At 49.7% G+C, this 25,975-nt stretch overlaps 1 protein-coding gene across 1 annotated transcript; it reads right to left on the bottom strand.

Moving 5' to 3' along the window:
- Positions 1-3,959: 3,959 nt before the first annotated feature.
- On the bottom strand, positions 3,960-18,855 carry DRD4 (dopamine receptor D4). The gene is made up of 4 exons (XM_075501391.1): positions 18,550-18,855; positions 5,859-5,971; positions 4,928-5,475; positions 3,960-4,185 (listed from the first exon to the last, which is right to left on the bottom strand). Exons 1-4 carry the CDS (start codon positions 18,799-18,801, stop codon positions 3,983-3,985), a joined length of 1,116 nt encoding a protein of 371 aa, XP_075357506.1. The 5' UTR covers positions 18,802-18,855; the 3' UTR covers positions 3,960-3,982.
- Positions 18,856-25,975: the final 7,120 nt, after the last annotated feature.

Raw genomic sequence — 25,975 nt, 5'->3', positions numbered from 1 at the left:
TTAGGAAGTTATTTGCTTTGTTCACTGCAACAAAATCATTCAATTATTAATGTACTTTAATAATTTAGGCTAATCAGACGTCTTTATTTGTGTTTGAAGATTAATGGCCCAGGCTGGAGGAGTCTCAGTAGACACGCACACCTCTCTGGTGGCTTTTTTAGCCTCGGGCGTAACAACTGTGAGGGGTTACTTGTCCTGTCTGGTTATCCACTCCAATTTAGCGTTGGTGGGCACGGAGGATTATTGTTCAGCTGACACTCCAAGAGGGGCCACCTCTGAATTGCAGTGACCCAACCCAGCATCATAAATGCTGTCAAAAGGAGAAAATTCTATCCAGAGTTGCAGGAAAGTAATAATAGAGAAAAACGTGATAGAAAATACCGAAGTCTTGCACTAGCAGTTTCTGACAAGTCCATTCCTTCCTCCGTGAATCCTACGGGTCTTGTTACGTGACACTCCTTGTGTTACAAGGAGGTGGAAGCTGGTTTATCACCCCTTGCAGCATCTGCTGCCCTGCTGAGAGCTCTCTTCAGAGGTGCCCATCGGGAGGGTTTGCCTGCAGCAGCAGCTGCCGAGAGGCAGCAGACGGGACCTTTCTGTGGAGGCGGGTGACAGGTCTCCAGCACAGGTCGGTGGCAGTTGAGCGATGTCACTTCCTGGCTGTTCACTGGAAAAGTTACTCCTCCTAATGCAGAGCACAGCGGGCAAGGCAGGCGGCACCGCTGACATGCCCATCGGGGCTGAGGAGTTGGCATCGGCAGAGGGAAGGCAGCAGCCTGCCGGCCGCCTCTGAAGGAAGCCGTTCGCTAATGGAAAGCCAAGCACGAGCTGAAGCAGGACGAGACCAGAAATTACCCATGTAAAACTCCTGGGAAGGAAAGAACAGCCGATTCCTTGGATTCCCATAGCAAGATGTTCACTCCTCCTGCTTCCCAGAGTAATACTTCAGTATTTGTAATAGTTTCTTCTCACACAGTTAAATGATGATTGCCTGTTTTCTAAAGCTTAAAGACAATTAGTTGATTGAAAAGACAGCCTTAATTGAGCCCACAGTAATGCAGCTAATTTACAGGGATTCTTGCCTCCCTCCATTGCCCATTAAGGTTCTGACTAAGCGGAACAGCGCAGAACATCGAACACCTCACGCTGCTGTTTGGCTACACCGCCAGTTTGTTTTCAGCCACCTGCCTCAGCAGCACCCTCGAGTAGGTGCAAAGCTCTCGGTGCGGCAGCACCGCGGTGGAGGTCTGTCTGCGCGCCAGATCCGTGAGCCGGTCGTTCAGCTGCTGGCCGCTGCGGCCGGGCCAGCCCAGGGAAGGAAGGGCAGCGAGCAGCGCTGCTGCGTCAGCCCGAACCCCCTTAGCGCTGTGTCTCCGAGCAGAGGTGCTGTTCTCAGAGAAGGCTGCCAAGTCGCAGTCTAGGGAATCTGTGGGTCGAGTCGCTCCTCAGATAAACGCAGTGAGACAGCACCGAGACAGCAGCGTCTCGCATTAGAATGCAGTGAAGGTTGGCGCTGAAGTGGCACCTTTGGGTGCTAAAGCTGCACTTTCAATGTCAAACACGTCTTTCAGTTGGAAAATACTTCTGTTGCTTCACCCCTTTGGCTCACCTCGCGTTCTCCACGGGGCTGTCCCTGTCCAGTACTGCTGGTTTGAGAAGCAGAGCTCTGCCTGCAGCCAAGGACAAGAGGTGAGCTGAGCTACCAGGTACTTGACCTTGCCAGGTCTCCTGCTTGTGGAGGTGACTGGGCAGCAACTTGAACACAGAGCAAGTGCTGCACTGGCCTTGCGCTACGTAGCCTGCACTACGTAGTCTGTGGCCGAGCATAGCTGAGCCTTGGTTACTGTCTGACTTTGGCTTTACTGAATCTTTTAAGGGGGAAAAAAATTGGAAGAGAGTGAGGCAACTTTCCTAAATGAAAAAAATTGTAGGTATGACTCATCTGTAACGAGAGCTCTCAGGGACCTTCCCATCAGAGCCCTGGTGTCTGGGGCAGCTGTGCCCCAACACGGTGGCAAACTACGGAACTCAAGACTTTACAATATAGTCACTATGGGAATTTAATATGTTTATTTGGTGATGATAAAGTGATCGCGCAATTGTTATTCGTAGTCGAAGAAAAGCTTCAGCCCTCCCTGCAGTACTTTTTTCCTTGTTTCTAAGCAAACAAACTACCCCTCGGAAAGCAACAACCCTATCTAAAAATCATTGCTCAGAAGATTGCTGTTTTGTGCAATAACCATTTTCTTCCATCCTGCACCTCAGAGAACAGCATTAGCTGCTCCCTCTGGCCACCCTTGGTGTCACTGCGCTCAGGGTTACCAAAAGGTATAAAGGATTTTTTTCCTGCAGGCTGGAAATGGTTCCTGGCAGGTATTGTACAGCTTGATAAGGAATTCTGGAGAACTAGCGGTAACATCATTGTGCCTTTGGATGGGTAACTCTCAAACTACTACGCGGCAGCCGCATGCACTCTTCCGAGGACCTTACGACTCTCACGTTTTCCCTCGCTAGCAGGGAAAATACAATAATTAGCAAGCAAGAATGCTGTTCTGTGAGCTGGTAACGAGTGAGGCGGCTGCGAGCCGTCGATCCTCCTTGTGTCTCCTCAGCAGCCAGACATTGCTGCGTGGGATAAGCGGTACCTGTCTTTCTAGTGCACTGGGAAAGGCGGCTGCACTTCAAGCTGTGGGAGCACAGAGCAGCACTCCCCCACCGCAGTCACTTTAGATTTCTCCAGGTCTTGGCCAAATTTTGGCATCTCTCAGCCAGGGCCAGCCTTCCTGCCCCGTGGGTGTTAGGGATACTGGACAGGGCCCTTTCGTCTGGTTTTTTTTTTGTAGGACCTTAAGGTCCTTGTAAAATCCTTGTGTCCCCTTGTAAAATCAGTCTTTGGATTTAAAATTAATCAAGGGTAAGGGGAAAGGAGGTTGCACAGGTAGATACACCCTCACCTGGCACGTGAACATCTGGGAAATGAGCTTAACAGCCTTTCTTCCCCCCAGACTCCTGTCCATGTTGCCTCACGGCCCTGTTAATGCTGCCCCAGCAGCCAGAAGAGTCCATGGCAGGCCCAGGGCCAGCTGAACGCAGCTCAAGCAGCATGTGGGGCCCTGCTCCAGAACAGCCGGGCTTGCGAGTAAAATGATGCAAAAAAAAAAAAAAAAAAAATTGATGATCCTCATTAATCTGTGCCAGGCTAAAGCTCTGTCCAGAGCCACTTCTGAACTAAAGTGGGCCAAAGAGGGATGAATTACTGCACTTGTCCTTTCCTGCACCCCCGGGGGCTTCTTTGCCAGGATGAAGGAGGCAGCCCAGCTCTGCGAGCAGCTCTGGGAGACACTCGGTGCGTCCTAGCGAGCATCAGCAGGGCTCGATTTTGGTCTGCACTCACAAGCTCGGTTTGTCCTCGTGGTTTAAATCAGATGGAACTGGTGGAGATGGGCCCTTGCCAGGCTGGGCTGCAGTAAGGGAGGGCTCCTTCAGTAACGCTTCTTGAGATGGAGCTGGGAGGATTCTCCCCGGGCAGGGGTGAGAGCAGGCAATTTGTCTGTGACGCTCGGGGCCAGAGCAGCTGCAAGCTTCAAAGCTCTCCTGCCTCCCTGGGTCACCCCGGGGATGAGGGGTGTTCTACTTTGCTTAGTGACAGCCAAGAGAAGCCCAAACCAGACCAAACACGTAAATCCAAAGCAAGAACCATCCCTGCTGTCTTGTGGCATCTCTTGCTGCGTATGTCTAGCACCGAGTGTTAACAAAGCAGCTACGCCTGCACTTTCCAGTGGGGAGGCATTCGAGCTGTATCCCCTGGTACTCACCTGTAACTCCTTATTTCAAAGGGCTGGGAACCAGCATCCTCTAGCCGCCATCTCTTCTCCTTCCCTCCTCCCCATCAAAGACAGCAGACCTTAGGCAGAAATAGATCTTTAATGAACTATACAAAAAATAGCCTGGTCGTTCCTTCTCCCCGCCGGTTCCGGTGGGCTCAGCAGAAGAGGTGCAAGACTTTGCGGAAGAAGTTCCTGAACTCCGCGTTGAAAACGGTATAAATGATGGGGTTGAGAGCACTGTTGACGTAACCCAGCCAAGTGACAGTGCTGGTGACTTGAGTGGGGATGGTGCAGGACTTGCAGAGAGCCCTGGTAATGTGGACCACAAAAAAAGGTGTCCAGCAGAAGAGGAAAGCACCTGCCAGAAGGACATCAAAGAGAGAAAGCGATGTGAATGTTAAAAAGGGTTTAATTTAACAAATGCAGCCTGGGCCAAACAAGAATGGAGATAGCTCAGAGTGCTTAGGGAAAAAGCAGCAGATGTGCTGACATGTAGAGCTGGGCTTATGCCCAGACAAAAAAATTAGGATGTCTTTCTTGTCCTAAACATTGATGAAAAGTCTAAGTAATGTATCGTTTTGGATTCGCATTTAAGATTTCAGGAGTCACAGGTTTACCTTGAAGAAAAGGCTGGATTATAAACACTGTACATACGTGTTTGTTGGCGCTATCTGGCTCATCGGGATACTGAGATTTTCACTGGATAAACACCCTCTCACAAGGAGAGATGGGTACGGTGGGTCTCAAGCCACAACCAGGCTGTTCCACAGGAACAAGGGGAGGGTGGGTGTCAAAACGAGTCCCCACATGATGGAGAGAGAGGAGGACCAAAGACATGGGACTGGGGAGGTGGAACAAGAGGGAGGTGGCTTTTATCTCGCCCTCACCTCCTCCAGCAAGGACAAAGCATGGTTCTCAGCGTGACACCTCTCATCACTGCCCAAGCACCCACGCCTGGGCAGGTTGGCTCCTGGTAGGGGAGTCCCCAAAGCCTGTGTTCACTTTGCCAGGTTCAAACAAGCCCTGCCAGGCTGAACCCTGCTGTAGGACAACGCAGCACGTTTCCCACCCTTCCCCAACCATCACCGACCGCTACTCACCGACGACGACAGGCAGCACCCGCATGGCCTTCCGCTCCCGGCCGTTGATCTTGGCCCGCTTCCGACTGTGTCCTGGGTGTGGGTACTTGAGGTGTGGGTAGGAGACAGTCTGGATCCCATTGTTCATCACATAGTCCCCAGGGTGGTCAGAGCGGGCGTAAGGGTTGCACTCCTCTGGCTCCAGTCCGGTTTGCTCTCTCTCAATAAAGGTTGAGGGGTGATACAGCTTCCTGTTGGCCCCGTAGATGCTGCCCCTTAGCTTGGCTTTCCTGGCTTCTTCCCAACGCTTGAGTCCTTGGAACATGGCGCAGTAGAGCACCAGCATGACGGGGCAAGGGATGAAGAAGGAGCAGATGGAGGAGTACACGATGTAGTTGTCATCCTCCAGCTGACACAAGCTGGGGTCCCGGTTTGGGACATTGTTGAGGCCAAATATGACTGGGGATGCTACAGCAAAGGCGAATATCCAGGTGGTGGATATAAGGATCAACTGCCGCAGGTCGATTTGTCGCCGGTTGTAGTTCAGTGGGATTGAAACAGCGATAAACCTGCCAATAGAGGGAGTCAGTCGTAGTACGGTGGCGTCACCACTGGTAACGTAGCGAATGGTCCCAAAGCCGCTTGACACTGTCCTTCCCCCCTATTAATTTACTTACATAGCCAAGGCCTGGGCTACAACCAGTCTCCCCCCTCAGAAGAGCACCCAAAGGGCCAGCTCTGTTGTCACACAACCGTGCTTTCGGCGTGGCCACCACAAGCGTACTGACGGGACACAAAGCCAGTGATGGGGGAGGACAGTAGGGCAGAACACCCTCCTTATGGGAGAACCCGGCCTCCCTGCATGGGGCTCTTGCAAGTGCACGTATGGAAGCAGCTTGACGCCAGGACACAGCGCTCCCTCTTCTGGCATGAGGAGGAGGAAGGCACTTACCGATCCACGCTGATAGCGCAGAGGTTGAAGATGGAGGCCGTGCACAGCATCACGTCCATGGTCATCAGGGCATCGCACAGCACCGTGCTGAGGGACCACACGCCTCCCTGGAACTGAAAAGATCCCCGGGGTCAGCAGATGCCACGTCCCACTGCCTTTAAAATGACACAAAACAACTCTGTGCCTGGGCACCTCAGCGACTCACGTCTTCCTCCAAACGAGCAGCCTGAAGTCGAGCAGTCCTCCCTGTGGCACAATACTCCCCTTCCAGCAAAGCAGCGGCACACGGGAATTAGCCCCACGCAAGAGCTCACAGCTTGCTTAGGGCTTCGCGGTTCTGGCCTGGCTGGAGAATTGAGCCCGCAGCCCATCAGCACTGCCAAGCAAGTCGTGCTGAGCACAATAACGGATGCAGGGCAAGCCTGTTGCCTGGGGTTAGTGCAGAGTGACAGCCGGCAAGCTCAAAACCCCCAAACTCATCAAACTCACCATCCCAAAATCTCCCCAGTAATGCAGGGCTAAGCATTTGCTGTGCAGCATCACTAGCTGCCGGTCGCTGAGGAAGCAGGGAGAGGCTCTTCCACAAGCGACAGAGCACAAAGCTCCTCTTCCGTTTTTTATGTCCAAACTGGTCCAACATCCTGTTTGCAGATGATGTGAATAGTTTCTGTGCATGTTACACAACTGTTGCATTCTGTCACGCTAAGCACGAGGCCAGCCTCTTGAGACTACGTTCAAGCTAGTCAGATACCATCTCTTGTTCGCTCTCTCAACAACTGCAAGCACCTAGGGCAAAGCAGAAGTGCTGCCAGCAAGAGGATGTGACCAGACGTATGTCATTGGTCCGTATTACTTGGAAGTGTTGACTCTGCTTTACAAAAGATATCAGTTAAAAATCTACTCTACTGCAGCCCAAATAATCCTCAGAAAAAAACCAACAGTGCCAGAAAATGCCCAAGGGTTTGCGGTTTATTGATACCGGCTTGTGGAACAGGCACGTTTGCTCAGCAGTGTGCTGTGAACCCAGCTGCTGGAAAATGGGAATGGCAGGAAAAGCTCAGGGAGCACAGAAATAAGTCGGGATTCATTAAACCCTTCTTCAGCACATGGCACCAAACACTTGTCCAGACCCTCTTGCACCCAAAGCTGATGCACTGAATGCCAGCTTCCTTTCCTCACGCCAGGACAACTGCCTCTAGGACAAGACCATAAACAGAATTTTTATAAAAATTCCAATTTTAGTACAACAAGAGAGGGTGCCTTTTTGTTTTTCCCTGACAGCAAAAGAGGGGCTCAAAACCCCGCTCAGCTCAAGCTGAGCCCCTCCATCCTAGTTGAGCAGTTGAGAGGAAGAAAGGCTCCCTTGTTCCCCCATATCAAACTCATATAAAGCTCTGTCATCCCACACCACTCAGAAGCCACACCGTTGTGAGTGGTCTGCAAGCACTGACTTCAAACTAAATTCTTGTAAAAACCACTCAGTTCCTGGCACAACAAACCGAGCCTCTTGTATCTGTTGTAACAACATCTTGGGCCTGCGTGCTATTTCTGTAAGGAGCAGGGCACAAAGCGGTAGTGCTGGCAGGGAACAGGGAGAGGTTATCTGGCAAGAAATAAGATGAGCTCAGCAAGAAATGCAGGAGCTCTCCTGAGGGACAGGTCTGAGCTGTCTGAGGGTCTTTTTTTTGGAATGGAGCGTGTATTTCCCTTGCCAGGCAAAGAATCCTCCTCCCTGGAGGTTCAGACAAATCGTGTTTTGAGATGATGCTGTTCCTCCTAAGCATCCTGACCTGTTTCAGCTCCGCTATGGCTGAAACGGGAGCTAAAAGTACTTTCAGATCTAAAGCTGTCCTCACATTGCAACTGGTACGTCCACTCCCAGGGTGGTGGAACACCTTAGGGCAGGGGCTGGGAGTCAGGGGTTCACGACAGGCTACTTACACCTTCACTACAGGCACTGTGAGAGTTCCTGATTTTCAGCCGGGTCATTTCTCAGCCAGCGGCACAGACTCTTTGCACAGCCTGTGGCTGAGAACAGAAAGAAGGACAGCAATGGCTTAAGCTAGCACAGCCACCAAAAACTACTTGCAGAAGTTTGTTCCAACCAAGCGCTCGTCTCGCCCAGTTGTAAAACCAGCCTATTGCCTTACCATTAAAGCACTTTTTGGGCTGATGCAGAAAAAGTGTCAGCTCAAGCCCGTTCCTGCCCCGTGCCAACGTGCCGTTATTCCCATGGGCTTGTTCAGCGCAGGCAGAGACCTGTCAATGCACTCACACCCGCACAGGCAAACCAGCAGGGCTCAATGGGCTGTTCCTGCTACGGCAGCAGAGAATTTTTCCTCCCAGTTTGTGACTGCGAGGCAAACTCCACCACCCTTTGGGTCCCTCTGCAGAGAGAGGTTAGGTTAAGAACCCAGAGGCTGTATTCAATGTGCCGTACAAATAGGTATGATTGAAAACAAAGCGTTGAAAACAAAGAGCTTGAAAACAAAGCGTTCAGTAGCAATGGCCACTTGTCATGTCCAACTCAAACACAGGTCTTTTACTAGCTGCTTGCGGATTTCTATCACACTGATGCTTAGCCATTCAGCTATTTTATATATATTACATACACACACATTTTTTCCTTTAGCTCATACTCCTTCGCAGTCATATCAACACAGAAGCTCGTGGTCACCCTCTAAACAGGCCTGCTGCAGAATTGAAGGGGCTGAGCTGTCGCAAAAAGCCCCTCGGAGCCCGGCCGCGGTGCCTGGGCAGCGGCGCTGCCCTGCGCTGTGCCCCCCCGCAGCACCAATTGCACGAGCCTCACCCCAAGGCCCAGCACCGCTGTGCGGGGTTAAGAGCCACGCTGATGCGACCTCATTACTGCCAGGCAGGGTCAGAGCACAGCTGGGTGGTTCAGCCCCTTTGTCAAGTCCCATATATACAGAATATATATATTTTTTTTTCTTTATATGTTATATAGAATACACACATGTGTATTCTATATTCTATATTCAATTATATATCATATACATATATTATACTAATAAGCTATATACTATATATTGCTGTAATATAAGAAATATAATAAACATTTATACATATTGTGCATATATAGGGGCTTTGAAATGTTCTTCTATTATATATATTATATATCAACGCAATACATAATGTTTGATATACTATATATAATTTATCCACATACTTCTATATAATATATGCTATATATGTAATATATATATTTATAAGTTAAAGTTATTAGATTTATTATTAAAAATTAGATTTTATACAAATAAACATAAATATAAAACGCCCCTGGGACTTTGCAAAATATCGAACACCATATATACTCTTACTATTATAAAAATATATATTATATAAAATAAATATTACTGTAACATATATATGGCTACATGTAATTTACTATATATTTTTATATATATTTATAAATAATTTGTATATAGCACATTATATATAGATAAAGTCCCAGGGCCTTTCTTCTGTTTTGTATACATATATTTTTATCCATATCATTTATCAATGTATTTATATTATGTATTATACAGTGCATTAATATATAACAATATAATATAGGACATATATAAATAATGCCTATATTCTATATCCTGTATTATGGTAATAGGTAGTAAAATACATAAGACATACATAACGTATTATTGTCTACTATGTATTCATGGTTACGACACAGATATTATACACGTGTACGTGAAACCGCTCCCAAGCAGAGCGCGGTGGCTGAGCGGCTCTCCCCTGCCGGCGGCTGCGGTCGGGGGCTGCGCTTGTCCCCAGGCAGACCCGCAGCAGCCAAGCTGGGGAACACGACCCCGCCTCCGCGCTCCTGGAGTAGCTGCGTAGTAAGCACTTTGGTACCTGAAAAATAGTGACCAGCCTGGGGAGGCAGGTGTTAAGAAATGAGAGTGGGGAGCCAAAAAAAGCAATGCAGCATCTTAGGAGAGCGAGCGAAATGCCTGGCACCTGGCATGGGGACAGCAGAGGAGGTGCCAAGGGTGGGGAGAGGAGTTCAGCCCATGGGCCAGTGCACGGTGAGGAGCGATGGGATGAAGCCAAGAAGATAAATAATTAGACCCTTGCTGTATTTGGTTGTAAAATGGGAGAAGCAGGGCTTCCGTTTAGCCTAAGTAACCCAAAAGAAAGCCACCCTGAGAAGCAGGTGTCACCTCCCAGCACTTAGATGCGGGTAATATGGCTGAGGCTGAAGAGCAAACTGGAGGCACGTCTTTGCAGGAGACGCACCGCTCACCAAGGCACACAGCCAGGGTACGTCAGGGGTAAGCCTGGCATTTCCACGTCTACCCCACAGCTGCTCTCCAGTCTCTCTCCAAAGCAAACCTACAGGAATAGTCAGCCAGTGCTCATATAGTCTAACTTTGCCGATCTTGTGCGTGGTTCAGGCAGTGGGTATAGATTTGTTCACGTATAGATGCTGAACAGTAGGTTCTGGGTTTATTCATCCCGGCACACAAAACAGACCCATGTGGGTAACACCCTCCACGCAACGCTGGGCAAGTGCAGAAGCCCCTGCCCCTGCCAGGAACAGGGGACAGGCAGCTCTGCAAGGATTAATACCAGGCAGGAATGATGTCACACACAGGATTATGATTAGGGGAGCTGTAAAGCCAAAGTAGACTCTGAAGAAACTGTTTGGCTATTTTTATATAGCCACCTCCTTGAGAGGTAGCTCAAATCTCCAGGGGAGGGCTGGAGTCAGACCTGAATGCTTCATTCAGCCTCTTCTCTAGCACAGATCAGCCTCCCCAAACTGAATTTGGGAGCTGAATCCAAAAAAAAAAACAACCCTCAAATTTTTGCCAAGCTCACTGGGATCCTGACAAGTTCAGTTCAGATTATGAGAGAAAAAATTGGATTCTGGGCCACAGTTTTCAAAACCTGTTTGTGATTTTGGGGAACTAATTGATTTTGAAAAGGGCAAGAGCTCTCAGGCTGCAGCACCTTCACAGCCTTTGCCGTGAGATTCAAGTTGGGCACTCAGAAAATGCTATAAACCCTTCCCTTTCCCCACCAAGCCCCAAGACTCTGATCTTGGGGAAAGTGCTGGGAGAGGACTTCCCATTATACCATGTTTCTCACCTGCTCCTCTTAGCAAAATGTGCCAAGAACCTCTCTGATGGGTGAGTGACTTTGGATTAGAGGCATAGCTGGCTTTGCTGGGTCATGTGACAAAGTGGTACCTAATCACAGAAGGTTGCAGATTAGCCCATCAAGGTACCCAGCGTAAAGCTTTAGGGATCATAAACAGCTCAAGCCGCCTTTAAGAAGTGCTCCAGAGCAACTCCACTTCCATTGGCTTTTTTTGCATTCTCTGCTTTTTCAGCGTGAGGCCTCTTGTTTTTCTCCAGCGATGCACAATCAGTAGCGCTGCTGCTGAGAAGACAGCTAGTTGCACAGCAAAACGGATGCTCTACAGGCAAGCCATCTCCCTTAACAAAATAAAACAAAGCTGCAAATATAACCCCACAAGCCAGCCTACCTGCTATGACTTTTCTAAGGCTGATGACATGCTCTGCACAGCTCTGGCGAGAATACAGTCCGAGCCTTAAATAGGTGACGTTAAGCATATTAACCACCGCACTCGAAACCTCCAGGCGTCACTTTGTGGAAGAAGATGGGAAACTGTATGGGCAGGGAGGGTCACGCTCTGCCCTTAGCTCAGCGCTTCGTGGCAGACAAGGAGGGTTTATAGGAAGGGGATAATGATCACCCCTCTGGATGCAAGCCAAACCCCTTTCAAAGCAGTATTCCAGGTACAGACTGGCTGCTTGTTTAGCTGACCAAGATTGGCAACGCCAGTAAATTCACATGCAGCCACTGTGGTCTCTTACAAGATACCAGTACCTCACTACAAACAGCACTTCGGTTCTGGATCAACTACTATGCACAGAGGAGGAACAAATCCAGCCGCTTCTTACAAAGAATACAAACAGGTTACGGAAAAGCTTTTATAGGATGGTGGATGGCGGGAGACAGACTTGACTTCTCAAACACCCTTGCAGGCTGCCTTCCTAGCTCAGGTCATTTTGACGTCCCTATTCCTAAGCACAGCTGATTTGTAAGAAAAAAATCTGCCTTCTTGCAAACAAGCCTGATGCCAGAATAGCTCTTACACTGCCAGTGCTCCTGAGGGCATGAGCCAGGACAGGGCCAAAGGTTTTAGTCTTATTTCCTATGATAGCAGCTCTTGTCTCAGTCCTGCCACATCCTTCTGCTCGGCACCACACAGCAGCTTCATACCTGCCTCTCTGGCCAGCCCTGCAAACAGGCTCACTAAGAAGCAGAGTGCACAAAGCGATCCTTCGGTCTTTGGTGGTGATGGCATCTGAAATCAGATACCCAAGCAAGAGCAGCCTGCAACCGAATTAGGAGATGCCCAGCTGAATTTCCAAACAACCACCTGCCTGCCCTCAGGGAGGCCATGGCATGAGTGCATAGCATGGAGAGACTGAAAGCGCTAATCCTAAGAGCCCAGGCCTGCCAAGAAGGCTATGACACCGATCAGAAGAGTAATAATCCTTGCAAGTGGGCAAAGTCTAGCATCAGAGTCAAAGAATTGTCCAAATGCCCACAAGAAGCTGACTCTGGGCCTTTTTTATGAGCCTTGACAACTGCTACATTCTCCAGAAGACACAACGCAACCTGCAAGGGGAGAGGAAGGAGAGGGAGTGGGACACAAGACAAAGGTGGCCTCACATCTGCTGTAACATCCTTTCTTGACTTAAATCATTGAGGTCAAGGTTGTTCAGAAATGACAAGCAAGTCTGGTCATCCACCTGAAACATTATGAGGGCCCAAAATTCAAAGACACCTCCCCCCCATTATTAGTCCCTGAAAATAAAATCCTTAGCCCTGGTTTGTAATTGCTGGCCTGTATCACCTCCCCAGTATTTTGTGCAGGGACTGTGTGGCTCAGACATCACTCGGGCCTAGAAGAACATCTATTTCCACTAAAGCTGTAAGACTCCAGGAAAGACTAATCTCGAATACTTCTGCAAAAAGGATGACATGCATTCACAGAGCACCACAGAAAATTTGGAGGGTAGAGGTCTGGTCTCTCATCAGAAGAGCTGCATCATAGGCACACGACGTGCTGCAAAAGAGATGTTTCTATACCAGTGGTGCACTGACACCCTGAAAGTTTTATGCAGAACAGCATCACCCTCACCAAGAAAACAGCTTGTGCAATTAGTACTGGCTGCTCTATCACTCCGGGGATCTGCGAGGCAGAGCGCCCGCTTGGAAAGACTCATCTTCCCTGACCTGTAGAAGGAGCCGGGTAAACACACAGATCTGCTAAAACCATTTCCTCTTTTTCGTAATCAATTACAGAGATCTTAGTGGCAAAGATGTTTACATAACCATGCCTTACGCGGCTCCTGCCAGCAGCTTCCTGGATCAGACCCTTTTCACAGCTCAGGCACTCAGCGTGGATTAAGGAGAGCTGATCAGAGGAACAGTTTGCAGAGGGAGGCAGGTAGGAGGTATGCTCTACAGCAGAGTACAAGAGTGGAAGTTGCTCAGCCTGGCACCTGCCCTAATTGCTGGGAATGCCTCCAGTTAATGAGGACTACATAAACCGCTGCTGTGGCTCCTGCCATTGTCACAGAGTCTTTGGGCAGAGGAAGCAGTTAAACACAAAGACAAGCCTCTGTAGCCATGCAGCTCCCTCCCTGCAGATTGCTAGTGGGCAAAGCCACTCACAATATCATCAGCCTGATGATATTTTGCAGGACCTCCACAGCACCTTGTAGGTCTGCTTTCTCAAGTGTCCTCACTGCCTCAGAAAACCCCCATTTTCAGCTCTATCAACGCTCCAGGCAGACTCTGGTATCTTCTCCTGGCCTCCCTTCACACAAAAGCAGGACTTTGCCCCTGGGGAGTTATTGTGGACCCCTGGGAGTGCCCCAGGCCACCTCCTTCCCCCTTGCTTCCCATCATCCTTGCCTTACTGGCACTGGATTGCTAGGAAAGCGCTTCACACTCTCATCAGGAAGACAGGGTCGCTGCAGAAGAGCAGTCTACCTTTCCCATGGACTTTTACCTCTCCCTGTCATACTGCTAAGAGCTGAGATTCCTGAGCAAGTTGGAAGATAAGTGCCTTGTACATATCAGGGCAGCCTGCTGTGTGGTAATTAACAACTGGCAAACACTAGAACATGTCTTTGTTCTGTGTTGGAACAAGTTCAGTGGAAAGCGCTGGGCACATCTGCATCACCACACTATGATTGGGCATATGATTTCCTGTGTACATACTGGTACCTGCACATTGGCTCAGTCACCCCTGTGTAGTAGCTAACAAGACACATGGCAAACAGCACTAATCCACCTCCATCCAAACCAGCACTCCAAACAGAATGAGGAATGATCAGGGTACAGAAGTTCATCCAGTTTTCTTTAAAGATTATGTCCTTCTGCAAAAGAGAAACTGGCTGTAAACACTGCCCTGCCAGGAATTCACTTCACATCCACAGTCTCAGGAGCTGTTCAGTTTGGAAACGAATACATTAAGCCAGTGGAAAGCTGATGTTTCTTCCCTGCTCATCCATAGGATGCTTCCTGGTTACATCAGGTTGTGGAGGATCAGAACTGAAAAATGACAGCAACATTTGGATTTATGGAAGGCCAGCTTCATCTCATCAGTTTTAACACTCTTTCTCATTAAGGCCCCAGGCGCTAACTTGAGCTGCTAAGGTAAGTAAATTTGACAGGACAAATTAATGAGGAAAGAAATACAGCCTGAAGAACTGCCAACAATGCACAGTGAACACCAGAGAGAGATTTAGGACAGGGCAGGACTCGGGGGAAAACGTTCATCTTGCACAGAGAAGGCTGGTCTGTGGGGAGAAGAGGTCTACAGGCTTTCCTGCACGCCGGGAGAGAGCCACACGGCTCCGGTTCAGTGGGAGATTCTGGTTTCCTACACCACTGGCCTATTCCCAAAGAAAGTTTTCTCAGCCAAGGACTGTCCATTTTTATATGTGTGGAGGGAGCCTAGTGCAACAGGACTACAACTGGCCAGGAGTAATAGACAACATCTCCTGCTCACCATCAGAAAGTCATCGCACCACCGAGGTGCTTCTCCCATAAGCTGCACGTGTGAGGACAGGACTGGAGGAGGTTTGCATTAGTTGGCCCCATTTCCCTGCCCTTCTGCCAAGCTCCAATTCCAGTCAAGACTGCAGTGGTTGTGCAATGGTACAGAAAAGAAACAGTTATAGCACACACACCAGTTTCCCCTTTGGCTAGCGCCTGCTTTTAGCAATCCTCCAACCCTGCAGATAATAAGGGACATCCAGAGAGAACTAACACACAATTTGGCTTCCTACAGCCAACACCTCCAAATCCTTACCACGGACTAAGAGTTTATCTGTGACAAAAAGTTATGCTGGCTCTTTCAGAAGTACAAAAGGAGAGTATGCGTCAACAAATGCTGCCAACGCATCGGAATAAGCTTTCTTAACAACTAGAAATAACAGTCAAGATCAAGGTCTCTCCCACTGTGCTCAGGCTTCTGTGAGCAGCAGCAAAGGATAATCCACATCTCACAGGAAGGAATCCCATCCCCACTGAAGCTTGTGGGAGATGTGTTGTTTTGTGGGGATGTCAGATGTCACCTCAAAAGTTTAAATCCCTCCAGCTGTCTTCTAAAGCCCTGACTGGGAGGGATGTTTCCAAAAACCTAACACAAGAAGCCACCTCACAGGAAAAAAGCACAAGGTGATCAAGCTTCTCCTGCTGAATTAAGGAAGTGGTCAGAGTTTATTGTTCTGTTCCTGCTAAGCAAGAAGCAAAAATCCACCCTCTCAGCTGGTTTTCAAGTTTTCCAGTAAAGTCCACCTTTACTCTGTCAGGAGCTGTACTAAAGTTAAAAAAAACAACCAACCAAAAAAACCCACACCAAGAAGAAAGGTTGAACTGAACGTTCAGGACTGTCCATGCCACATTTTCAGTGGCTAAGTGCAATGGTACAGAATGCAAGTTGAAATCAAGCTAGTTTTAAACAGCAGCAACTACTATACTCTGCACCCCCCCGTACGAGCATCTGATTTTTAGTTCAAAAATCGGTTTTTGCTTTTGCCTCCAAGAAAAGAAAAAAAGAAAACCCACAAAAATTGTGTCCCCTGGCACCGACTCAATGGCTACTTTCCTTAGCATCGTTCAGAACAAAATGAGCTGCAAATCCTGCACCAAATAGTAGAAAATTATTAAAAATGAACATGGGCACTATGGGCTCTGAGCCCACAGAGAAACTTCCAGGTACAAAATGGGTACTGCTTCAACACAGACAACAGCCTAAGCTGCCCTACATTTCAAAACCCCATTGCCTGCTTGAGGCGGCTGTGATGGCTGCACAGAGCTGCCTTTCTCTCCATACCTGTACGGTACTTTCCACACCCACTCTGTGTGTGACCGCTGAGTGGGAGAAGCACAGATCCTGGTGCACTGTTGGAGGGAAAGACAATTCTGTCATATGCCACCTTCATTCCCTGGTGTTTAATATCCTGGGTGCAGAGACATGGAAGAATTACACCACATAACTGATGTTTATCAACAGCTGTGGAAGTGAACACACAAAGTATCACCATAGCTAAGGCACAGGCTGGACAGCCCAGGTTTTTAAAGCTCATACAGGGCTGAACAGCCGTGGCCTGCGCATCCAGAATTTGTGGGATGTCTGTGGTACCCAAGGAAAGCCCCACAATGCTCATACCCAATTGGAAGCATTTTCAGAGGTACCCTGGAGTATGTTAGCTAGCATTTTACATATGCCAGCAAAACTCAAGCCTGCAGGCTAGAGGAAACCACTCGAGTGTGTGTGTCTGCCTACAGAATCAGGAACTGGAGGCACGGAGAGACAACAGAAAGAGCAAGGGGGGGGGGGGGAAGGGAATTCCAATTAGCAAGAAGTACCTGAGAAGAATCATGAAGACAGAGCCTTTCTAGCCACCAAAACTGAGTTAACGCGGGAAAAGCAAAACCACCAAAATCAAACACCACAGAGGGGCTCCTGTCAGTGCGGTGGAAAGAGAGAGAGGAATCTAATGCTCCTGCTCTTCACTGGTTCTTCTTAGGGTCCCCAGCTGAACCTGTCCCTCCAGAATACCTCCGTCTCCAGAGAGGTCACAATGTCCTGCAAAATCCTAGGACCAGGTAGCAAGGCTAAAAGCGTCCTAAGCTCTAATCCGCAGCCTGCCTTGCTTAAGAAAGTATAGGCCCATCCCAGTCAGGTGCTGAGCGGCAGCCCTGGCATGGGAGAGAAGGGGAGATGCTAAGGCCTGAACGCTGCTGGTATACTCTCGTGTTAGCCGTCAAGGATGGGAACACTGTTTGGTCTCACTCGTGGGGACAGCCCCTTTCACTCCCTGAGGAAGCACTTAAGCCACCACCTTACAAATCACGTGGCTATCAGAAAAGGCAAGGTTCATCTGACACACGCACCCTGCCCAGTCCCTAGACTACAGCTTGCTGGGGCTGCTCACTGTGCACAAGATTGCATCCTGGCTCTCCCCACATCTGGAAAGAAGAGGACTCCTCTTTCTTCCACACCACCAGCTACCGCAAGGGCAGGTGCAAAACAACTGCTGTTTCCATCCACTTTCATCCACCTGAACAGGGAAAGAGCCACTGGCTGGTACTAACGGGCAGGCTCTGGCAAGCCTCTGCACTCCAGTCCAACAAATCCCCCCACCATCTCAAGGCATTATCAATCCCCTGGCAGTAAACATTTATCTCCCTTTTATAGAGAGGCAGAGAGAGATGCAAAACCACTCGACCTCGGGAGCTCCTGTTTTTCTTTCCCTCGGCTGTCACAGTGTTGGAGGTGAACAGGTTTTGGAGGTGAACAGAAAGCCTGACCCAAAGTCCCCCAGGGTGGCTCTCCATAACCACCACCGCACGCAGGGTCAGGCCTGTGCGAACCAGAGCATACCTGCCAGGAGGAACCCTGAAGCAAGCTGACCAAAGCCACCTTGATGTAGGGTGACCAAATCCCACCTAGCTCCCTAAAAAGACAGCTTCCCCTACTCACCTTGACACAGAAACCTGTTTCCTGGCTAAAGAGCTCCCTTATCACCAACACCTGCTCACCTTACGCCAGATGGAGCACAGCACAGGAGCTCTCTATCCCTTCCTAACCATTTGCTGATGGCAACCGGGGAAGCGTGCAATGCAAGGGCTCCCCAGAGCTGCTGACCCGGCCCGGGGCAGACACCCCGGTGCATCTCCACTCGGTGCATTTGCAGCTCGGCAATCGCCCGGGAGGACGACGGGGGAGCCCACGAACTTGCACTAAACCGGCTGCCGCTACCATCACTCGTAGTCCTGCAGCGGTTTTGCGCTGCAGGCAGCAGCAATGCCATGGGAAAAGAGGGAAAAGCCGCGGTGGTTTGAAAGCGGCCCAAGCCTCCCTGCAGCGGAGCAGGGGGACGGAGCAGGAGGGCAGGGGCTGCCCCGAGGGGCTGTGCAGCGGCGGTGGCACTCCCGAACCGCAGGGATGGAGGTGGGGAACAAAGCCGGTGAGGGGCTTTAACCCTCGATACTTGGTCTCTCGCCGATCCCACCCCGCAGCCCTGCAACTTTCAGGATTCCCGGGCACAAGAGCCACAACCCCCAGTCCCACCGGTGCCCCCTCGGCCCCCCCGGGCAGCCTCACCTCGGAGTAGACGTAGAGCGGCAGGACGAGAAGAGCGAGCAGCAGGTCGGCGACGGCCAGGCTGACGATGAAGTAGTTGGTGGTGGTCTTCAGCGCCCGCTCCGTGCAGACGCTGAGGCACACCAGCCCGTTGCCGCCCACGATGAGGAGGATGAGGACGATGCCCAGCACCAGGGCGGCGATGTTGTGGCCGCCCGCCGGCGGCAGCCCGGTGCCGTTGCAGGGCGCGGCCCCGGCGCTGCCGTTCCCCATGGCGCGGCGGCGCTGCCCGGGCAGCCCGGCGCATGGGAGCTCCCTCGCCGCGGGCGCCCGGCTCGGCTCCCGCTCCCGCCGGCCGGGCTCAGCCCCGCGGCGAGGTTCCGGCGGCTGGCCGGCCGGCCGGCCCCAAACTTTCCGCGGGGCGGAGAGGAGCCTCCGCCCGCCGCCGCCGTGAGGCGGCTCCAGCCGGGTCACCAAGCGGCTTATGGGGAGGGGGGTGGGGGGTAGGCTCCCAGTGTGCCGTCCCCGCTCCTCCCGCCGGGCCCCGGGGCAGCTGCCGCCGGGGGGGACCCCCGCCCGCCCCGGCCCGGCGGCGAGGGGCGCGTCGTGGTGGCACGTCCAGCCCTGGAGGAGCCCCCCCTTGGGGGATGCTCTTCGTGGGACCGAGCCCTGCTTGTAACCGAGCTCTTCCCGTGGCCGAGGCGAGTGCTGTCAGTCCGGGGCTTTACCGACAAAAAGCCGGGGATTAACGCCTTGCCCTTCACTGCCTAATTTAGCCCAGCCTCCACCTCCAGCGGAGGAGGCTCCTTCTCCCAGGATTAGGCGTCGTGTTGCCTCTTGAGCAGGAGGAAGAGAACAACTCTGCACTGACACAGCTAAAATTTCTTCCTTGATTAGCCACCCTCTTCCAGGTACAGCCGCAATCGGTTGGTATTCTGTATTCGGTGCTTCCCACCCCAAAGCAGCCGTCGGTGGCTCTGAGTGATAAAGAAACAGCACAGCATTTCCTTCAAAGCTAAAAACGACGATAAGAACAAAAGACACTGCAGTGGCATGGTTTAGGGTTGGTTTGTTTGGGGTTTTTTTCTTTGGTTTTATGTTTTGTTCTTTTATTTGGGCTTATGGTTTGCTTGACTTTTTTGCACAGCACATGTTAGGCCATCGAGTGAGTCCTATTGTAGAAGTGGCATAGCAGGAAGATAAAAAGCAAGGACTGGGTGTCCTACAGTGAGTTTTCTGTGCATTGGACATAATGTATGTCTTGGCATGAGCCTGACCACGTATGCGTGACTTGAAAATAGCAGAGGCACTGGCCCCACAAGCACTGTATTGCAAATGTTGTGGTAGATCAAAGGACTCTTGGGTCTTGGCTGGACCCTCACAAAAAGGGAAAAAACCCAACAGGTAAGCAAGTGTTTAGAGTAGAAGGTTGTTTTAAGTCAGCCTGACCTGAAGGTATTTTCCCCAGGGGACTCAAAGCAGTAACATGAACAGTGATTAGAGAAATCAGTGCCGTTAGCTTTGATCTCCAAGAGCATTTGAAGGACTGTAAAGACTGCAGAAGTCCAGAAAATGGCAAACAGTGCCTATGTTTAAATGGAGAGAGACAAAAAATCAGGGCACTAAAGAGCAACCAGAGTTGCTTCAATCCCTAGAAAGTAACAGAGCTTGTTTGTTTCTGTGCTAGACCTAGGAGCACTTGTAGATATGGGGAGAAATAGTAAATATCACGTATCTCAACTTTAGCTCTAGCTGCAGTCTCATGTGGCATTCTCTTAAGCAATGTAAGAGGAAAGACTAGATGAAATTATTACAGATTGGGTGAATAACTGGAAAATTGTATTCCAAGATCTATGCAGAATCTGGTAATATTTAGTGTTAATATAATTGACCTGAGTGGGGGTCCAGAGAGTCCACTAATTAAATTTGAAGATACTACCAAGACAGGAGAGGCTGCGAGCATCTTGGAGCACAGAGTAAGAATTCAGAATGGTCTTGGTAAGTTGGAGAAACTGTCTGGCAATTGCAGGATGTATTTCAAAAGGAATTGTGCATCTGTCCTGTGCTTGGGCAGGAATAATCAACTGCAGAAATGCAGGATTGAGGAAGCAACCAGATAGGCAGCAGGTGTGGGAGCAAAGCTGGTGTAGCAGGTCACAAGCGGAACATGGGGGCTAGGATGTCTTACTGTTGAAAATGAGAGAAAAAGAAAAAGTAAATGCTCTACTGGGATAATGCTGTTTGCGAGGTACCTGTGCACCTGCAGTCTCAGGCAGCCTTCACTCTGTTAGCCACACTTTTCACAGTATTTGTCATAATTATGTCAACTAAAATAAGAGACTTCAATTAGGATTCCTAGAGATTGGGTTTAGGGTAGCGTTTCTTGTTCCCTGGGACAAACACTTCCCCACTGCAGTGCTGCAAGCAGCAAGGCAGACACTGCACATGCTTGGCCCTGACACCACTTACTGTGCCTTTTTTACTGATTAACGACTGGAGTGACTGGTGTGGGGAACCACGGTGCCCCTACCTGACCCCTTTGCATGTGTCCCCTGCACCCCCTGCCATGGTGAAGGCATTGCATTCACCCCTGCACAGATGGAAATGAGCTCGGTGCAGTCTAGCAGAGATGGAGCCTGAGGCTTGGGAAGGACAGGGGAGCTGTGACCCCCCATTTCTAGGCCAGATGGCTTGGGAGATGCGGGACCTGATCCAGACTCAGTGGGCGTCTTTCCAGCTGTGCCATCAAACCTCAGATCAGATGTTAAGGGCAGCTAACCATTCAGATCAGCCTGGTGTTTATGGAAGGCAGTGGGAAGAGAAGGCATAGCAGGAGGGGATAATTTACACTACATGGAGGGGGAAAACTACATCACTGGCAGCTTTTTATAAGATGAGAAGCTTCCCAGAGCTGCGTATAGGCTCCAGCTATCAGATTTTCATCTAATCTATTGAGAGACTGGTGGAAGAAGACTTCTCTCCGACCTCCCCTCCCCTCCCCACTCCCTCAATTCCCTTACTCTTTTTTGAAAAAGGACATGATTAATCCTCAGCATGCGCAGCATGGTAAAGCCAGAGCCCTGTTTTCAGCCATGGGGATGTAGTCAGATCTAGGTACCATCCTTTCCCTGGAGTGGATTAACAGTAGTTGATCCACACAGTCTGTTTACCCAGCTGCCTCAGGCTCCACAGTTTCATACATGAGTAGGAGAAAATTACCTTGGTTTAAGCACGTAGCTGGCAATCTGCTTTGCCAAATACTGTCTCCAGAGGTGTGGCTTCCAAGTCTTTTCTAAAGCCAGCAAGAATGCCATCCCTTTAGTGGCTACTGAGTTGTATTACCCCTCTCTCCCATCCCCAGTGTAGGTTTGCCATCCTCGCATTGATCCCAATGCCCATGGATTTGTTTAGGCATCTCCCTCTTCCAGCAGACCCAGCTTTGACATGCACTTAAATCACTATGCAAAGACAAAGGTCTGTCCTACATAGCACAGGAGAGACACTTCCATCTGCTCTGCATGGGACCAAGTCTTTCTCCAAATCTGGCGCACTCAGCCACCAGGACTGGAGTGGGTACTCACATGTCTTCACCTCTGCCTGTATTTCTGCATTCCTTTGGGAACAGTTTGGGTTGGACTCAGGTGGGCACGAGCATGGCTGCACATCCCTCAGGTTAAGGAGAGCTGGTTTGGCAATACCCTCATCCACTGTGAAGATCAGACAAGGAAGATGTATGTTATCCAGTGCAGCAAACTGGGACAAAACTACCCCACCAGTGTTTTTTAAACCTGTATGTCTTGACAGTGTGAGTTTGCTCAGTGGTTTCTATCACTTGGTCACAGCTTTTCTGGTCTGGGGGTTGGTCCCTAAAACCTAACTGCTGGCGCACTTGCTGCTGTCACAGCCTTCACTCAGCGAGGAGCTGGTACAGCAGAACCACTTTTACTAGAGCCCTTTTACTCCAAGAAATCAACTCAAATTAGCCAAAGGAGGCCCTGAAGTGCATTAATGAAACTGCGCTGAAACCCTGTGTGGACAGAATACCCTTAATGTAATTATGTTTAAACTACCTGAGCAGCAAAGAGCACAGGATCGAATTGTGACTGCAGGCCTTCTGCCTTCCCACAGGGATTAATGCCATTTACCTAATCCACTTTAACCGTTAATTTATATTCATTATCTTGATTTTCCCTGTGGGTTAGTGCAGAATGACTCTTAATTCTCAGTGTGGAAACCCTTATTCCAGACTAACAGTGCCTTAATCCTAAACTAGTTTAATCCTGGAGTGGATTAAACTAATGTGAAATAAGGCTTTTGACTTCCAAAAAAGAGCAGCCATGCAAAGCACTAATTAGGACAGCTCTTCCATTGCAAACTCACGGCTACAGTAATCCTTGTCACTGAGTCCCGCAGTTCCTCTGTGTTTGCCTGCTGCCACTCTGCCCGTAGTGCATCCCTCGGCAGATACAGCGGTCGTAAACGACATCCTGCTAGGCCACCTCTAGCTGGCCAACTAGCATCGGCCAACTGATTTGGCTTTGCTGTGTGACAGTGTCTCCAGGGGAGCAGTGAATCCTGGTGAGCAAAGGCTAACAGAAAAGCACTCTTTTTTTCTGTTGGCAGGTATAAGCATTAGACACAATCCCTTTCTTGGACAAGAGGAACTGTCCTCCTAACAGAGGAGAAGGAAGGTCTGTAATACATCAACATATCCAAAAAAGTCATCTCATGTCACTGCAAGAAAAAAAGGATGACAAAGGACAGAGTCATTTGTCACCCTCGTGGAAAGCAAGATGGGGTATATGCCAAAGTGATGGACAGTGAATGCCTAAGAGCACCTTTGGAGAGTGTCTGATGTGGTCAGTGGTTTTGAACAACCCTTTTTTGCTTGTATGCGCAGCTTGCAGAGTGTCCTGGTTCCCCCGTCACACTGTGACAACCTGCTGGCTCAGGCAGGCGGATGGAGAGGCTGTGAAAGCCACCCGCAGCTGCTCTTTTTGTCAGAAAAAAAATGTTTTATTCTGTCCTAACTAGGTGCTGTGAAGGACACAAGGTATGAATAGCAGCACTTTCTGCCAGCATGGACACCCCAGCCTCACATAAGACCGTGCCTCAGTTTCCCCCTTATAAACTGGCAGACTGGTCCCCCAGCCACTCCATCAAAGAAACGTCTGTGCATACACCAGGGATGGAGTCTCTATATAAACCCATATCAGTGCTTGTCAAATACGGGGAAATGAGACTCTGGTACCCAATACCTCTTAGGACCATGCATCTGCGACCACAGCCTGTGGCATGCAAAGACTTTTCTAGTGAGCACAATGTCACCGTCACTGCCCTCCAGCCACCTACAAACTCAGCTGCCAGGGACCAGCTCATGGCAGCACCGGGAAAGCACCCATTTCTTATGCAAACCAACAAAACAGTGGGAGATCTGCCTTTTCAGTGTGTTTTGGAGTGTGTTTTTAAAAGAAACTCAGGAAAATGAGCAGTGCGGTTGGTTTTCAGCAAGCCTTGCCTTGCGGAAAGTGGCTGCAGTGGAGCTGGTCCCCAACAGCCAGCCAAGGAGCCGGGAGCGGTCCACCAGAGACTCCCCCAGGATGAGTTAATGGAGGATTTGATTGTGAGCCAGGTCAATGGATCAGGAAGGTCGCAAAGTGAGACATCTGTCAGAGTCTCCCAAAAGACATGGAACTTTTATCACCGTAGTTTTTTACACTTGAGGCACTGAATTTTTAAATAGAAAAGGAGACCAAAATTACCTGTCAGAGTTTCAGCACAGATGTGCCTAAACTCAACTGTTGAATAGTACCCTGATAGCTGGGCAACAGATCACTGGGGCTATCTTCAGGTTCAGAACAAAAGGAGGAAAATAAAGAGCTTTTAAGGCCAATCCTGTTCCTTTTATTTGACATATTTAGCTGAGCAATTCTCTGTGAAAGTATCATCCGCAGCAAAGCTGTCCTGCTTTACAATCTGCCTGTAATGCACTTCCGAGAAAAGAGACAGAGGCAGCATCCTGCCTTTCAGGTTAACCTTTGCAAGAGAGGGATGAGGATGCCACGGCTCTCTTGGCTTTCCAGGCTCTCTGAGTCCCCTTCCAATAAGCTGCAGGGATTTACGTACACACTGAATAGGTCTTTTGACATTTAACATTCTGGCAAGTTATGATAAATCCATGTAAGATGTAAGAACTCATGCATTTTTAATGGTGATTAGCTGTGGGGATGAAACTACAGAGAAAATGGCTGGATTTTCTGTCTCTGTGAGCTTAGAGTCAAAACTAGATGTTTTTGTGGATGTCTGGTTTCAGACTAAGCCACATAACTGATCTCACGCAGGGGTAACCTGGTGAAATACAAGGGGTTGTGTCATAGGGCAGATCAAATTAATGTACTTCAAGAGCCCCTACTGGTTTTAAAACATCAGTGAGCTTATTAGAGCCACTTGTTATAAAAAACCTCCTGGGGAGGAGGAGAAGTGCAAGGCAACATGGGCAGGGAAAGGCATGCCTGTGAGCAGCAAGCACCTACAAGTGCATCTCCTTCCACCCTTATCTTCACAAAGCCTGTTCTTGTTCACCTGGAAGGGATGTTCTTTCAGGTCCTTGACAAAGTCCAGAGAGGGATGCAGCCGAAACGAAGCCCAAGCAGCTGTGTAGCTGTCAGGAGCTGCTGTGCTCATTGCTGGCACTGCACACCTGGAACAGCTGGGCCAAGCCTGCCTGCCAGCCAGGACACGGAGCATGTCATCCTTATAATTAAAATTAATTCCCCGAAGTGCTTTCTCCTCTTCCCCAGACACAGCAAACAGCTGGAGGCTGAGATTACGGACGCTGATGCCAATTAGAGCTGTGATAAGGCCAGACGCAAGGGGAGCATTAGTGCACAGCTCTGCTGTGGAGAGACGGCACTTGGAGCTCCTCTGTGTCAAGGTACAAGGTAGAGCAGAGAGCAATGCCACGCCGGGAGGGCAAGGATGGCCAGTGCAGTCCTGGGGAGGAAGCCACCCAGTTCGGTCCCATCATGTCTCTGCAGTGGTATGTGTTGTCCCATCCATGCATCCCACACTGTGGAGACTACCTGGAGACAGGCAGAGTGCACCCACTTTGTCAGTCCTCAAAGGAGATTTGGAAGAAGGCCCATAGGGTGTAAAAAAACAGCAAGTGATTGATGGAGGTGGCGCTTGTCTTTGCAGGTCTTTAAAAAACTCTTTGTACTTCCTTGGTGACAGAGAGACAACCACAATATGCACATAGGTTGGGAAAACAAAGTTCCCCTCTTCCCCTGAAAACTAGACTGTGCCCTGAGCCTGGCTTTTGCTTTTCTGTGTCACAGTGCCCCCCATGGTAAAACCAACCCTTGTTTCTCTCTAGCGTGTCCATTCCCAAGCAGGGAGGAAGATTTGCTCGCAGGAGGGAAGAGTCTCATAACAGCCCTTCCAAATT

The sequence above is a fragment of the Mycteria americana genome, chromosome 5 (genome assembly GCF_035582795.1).
Source record: "Mycteria americana isolate JAX WOST 10 ecotype Jacksonville Zoo and Gardens chromosome 5, USCA_MyAme_1.0, whole genome shotgun sequence".
Taxonomy (NCBI): Eukaryota; Metazoa; Chordata; class Aves; order Ciconiiformes; family Ciconiidae; genus Mycteria; species Mycteria americana.
This window is presented reverse-complemented; position numbering and strand designations above follow the sequence as displayed.

Bases quoted from the DNA above. Each gene is read 5' to 3' on its own strand.
- DRD4 (XM_075501391.1), bottom strand. From the start codon at position 18,801: ATGGGGAACGGCAGCGCCGGGGCCGCGCCCTGCAACGGCACCGGGCTG. The intron at 5,972-18,549 runs GTGAGGCTGCCC...GGATCTTTTCAG, and splicing joins CGCTCTACGTCTACTCCGAG to TTCCAGGGAGGCGTGTGGTC. The intron at 5,476-5,858 runs GTAAGTGCCTTC...CTCTATTGGCAG, and splicing joins TGCGCTATCAGCGTGGATCG to GTTTATCGCTGTTTCAATCC.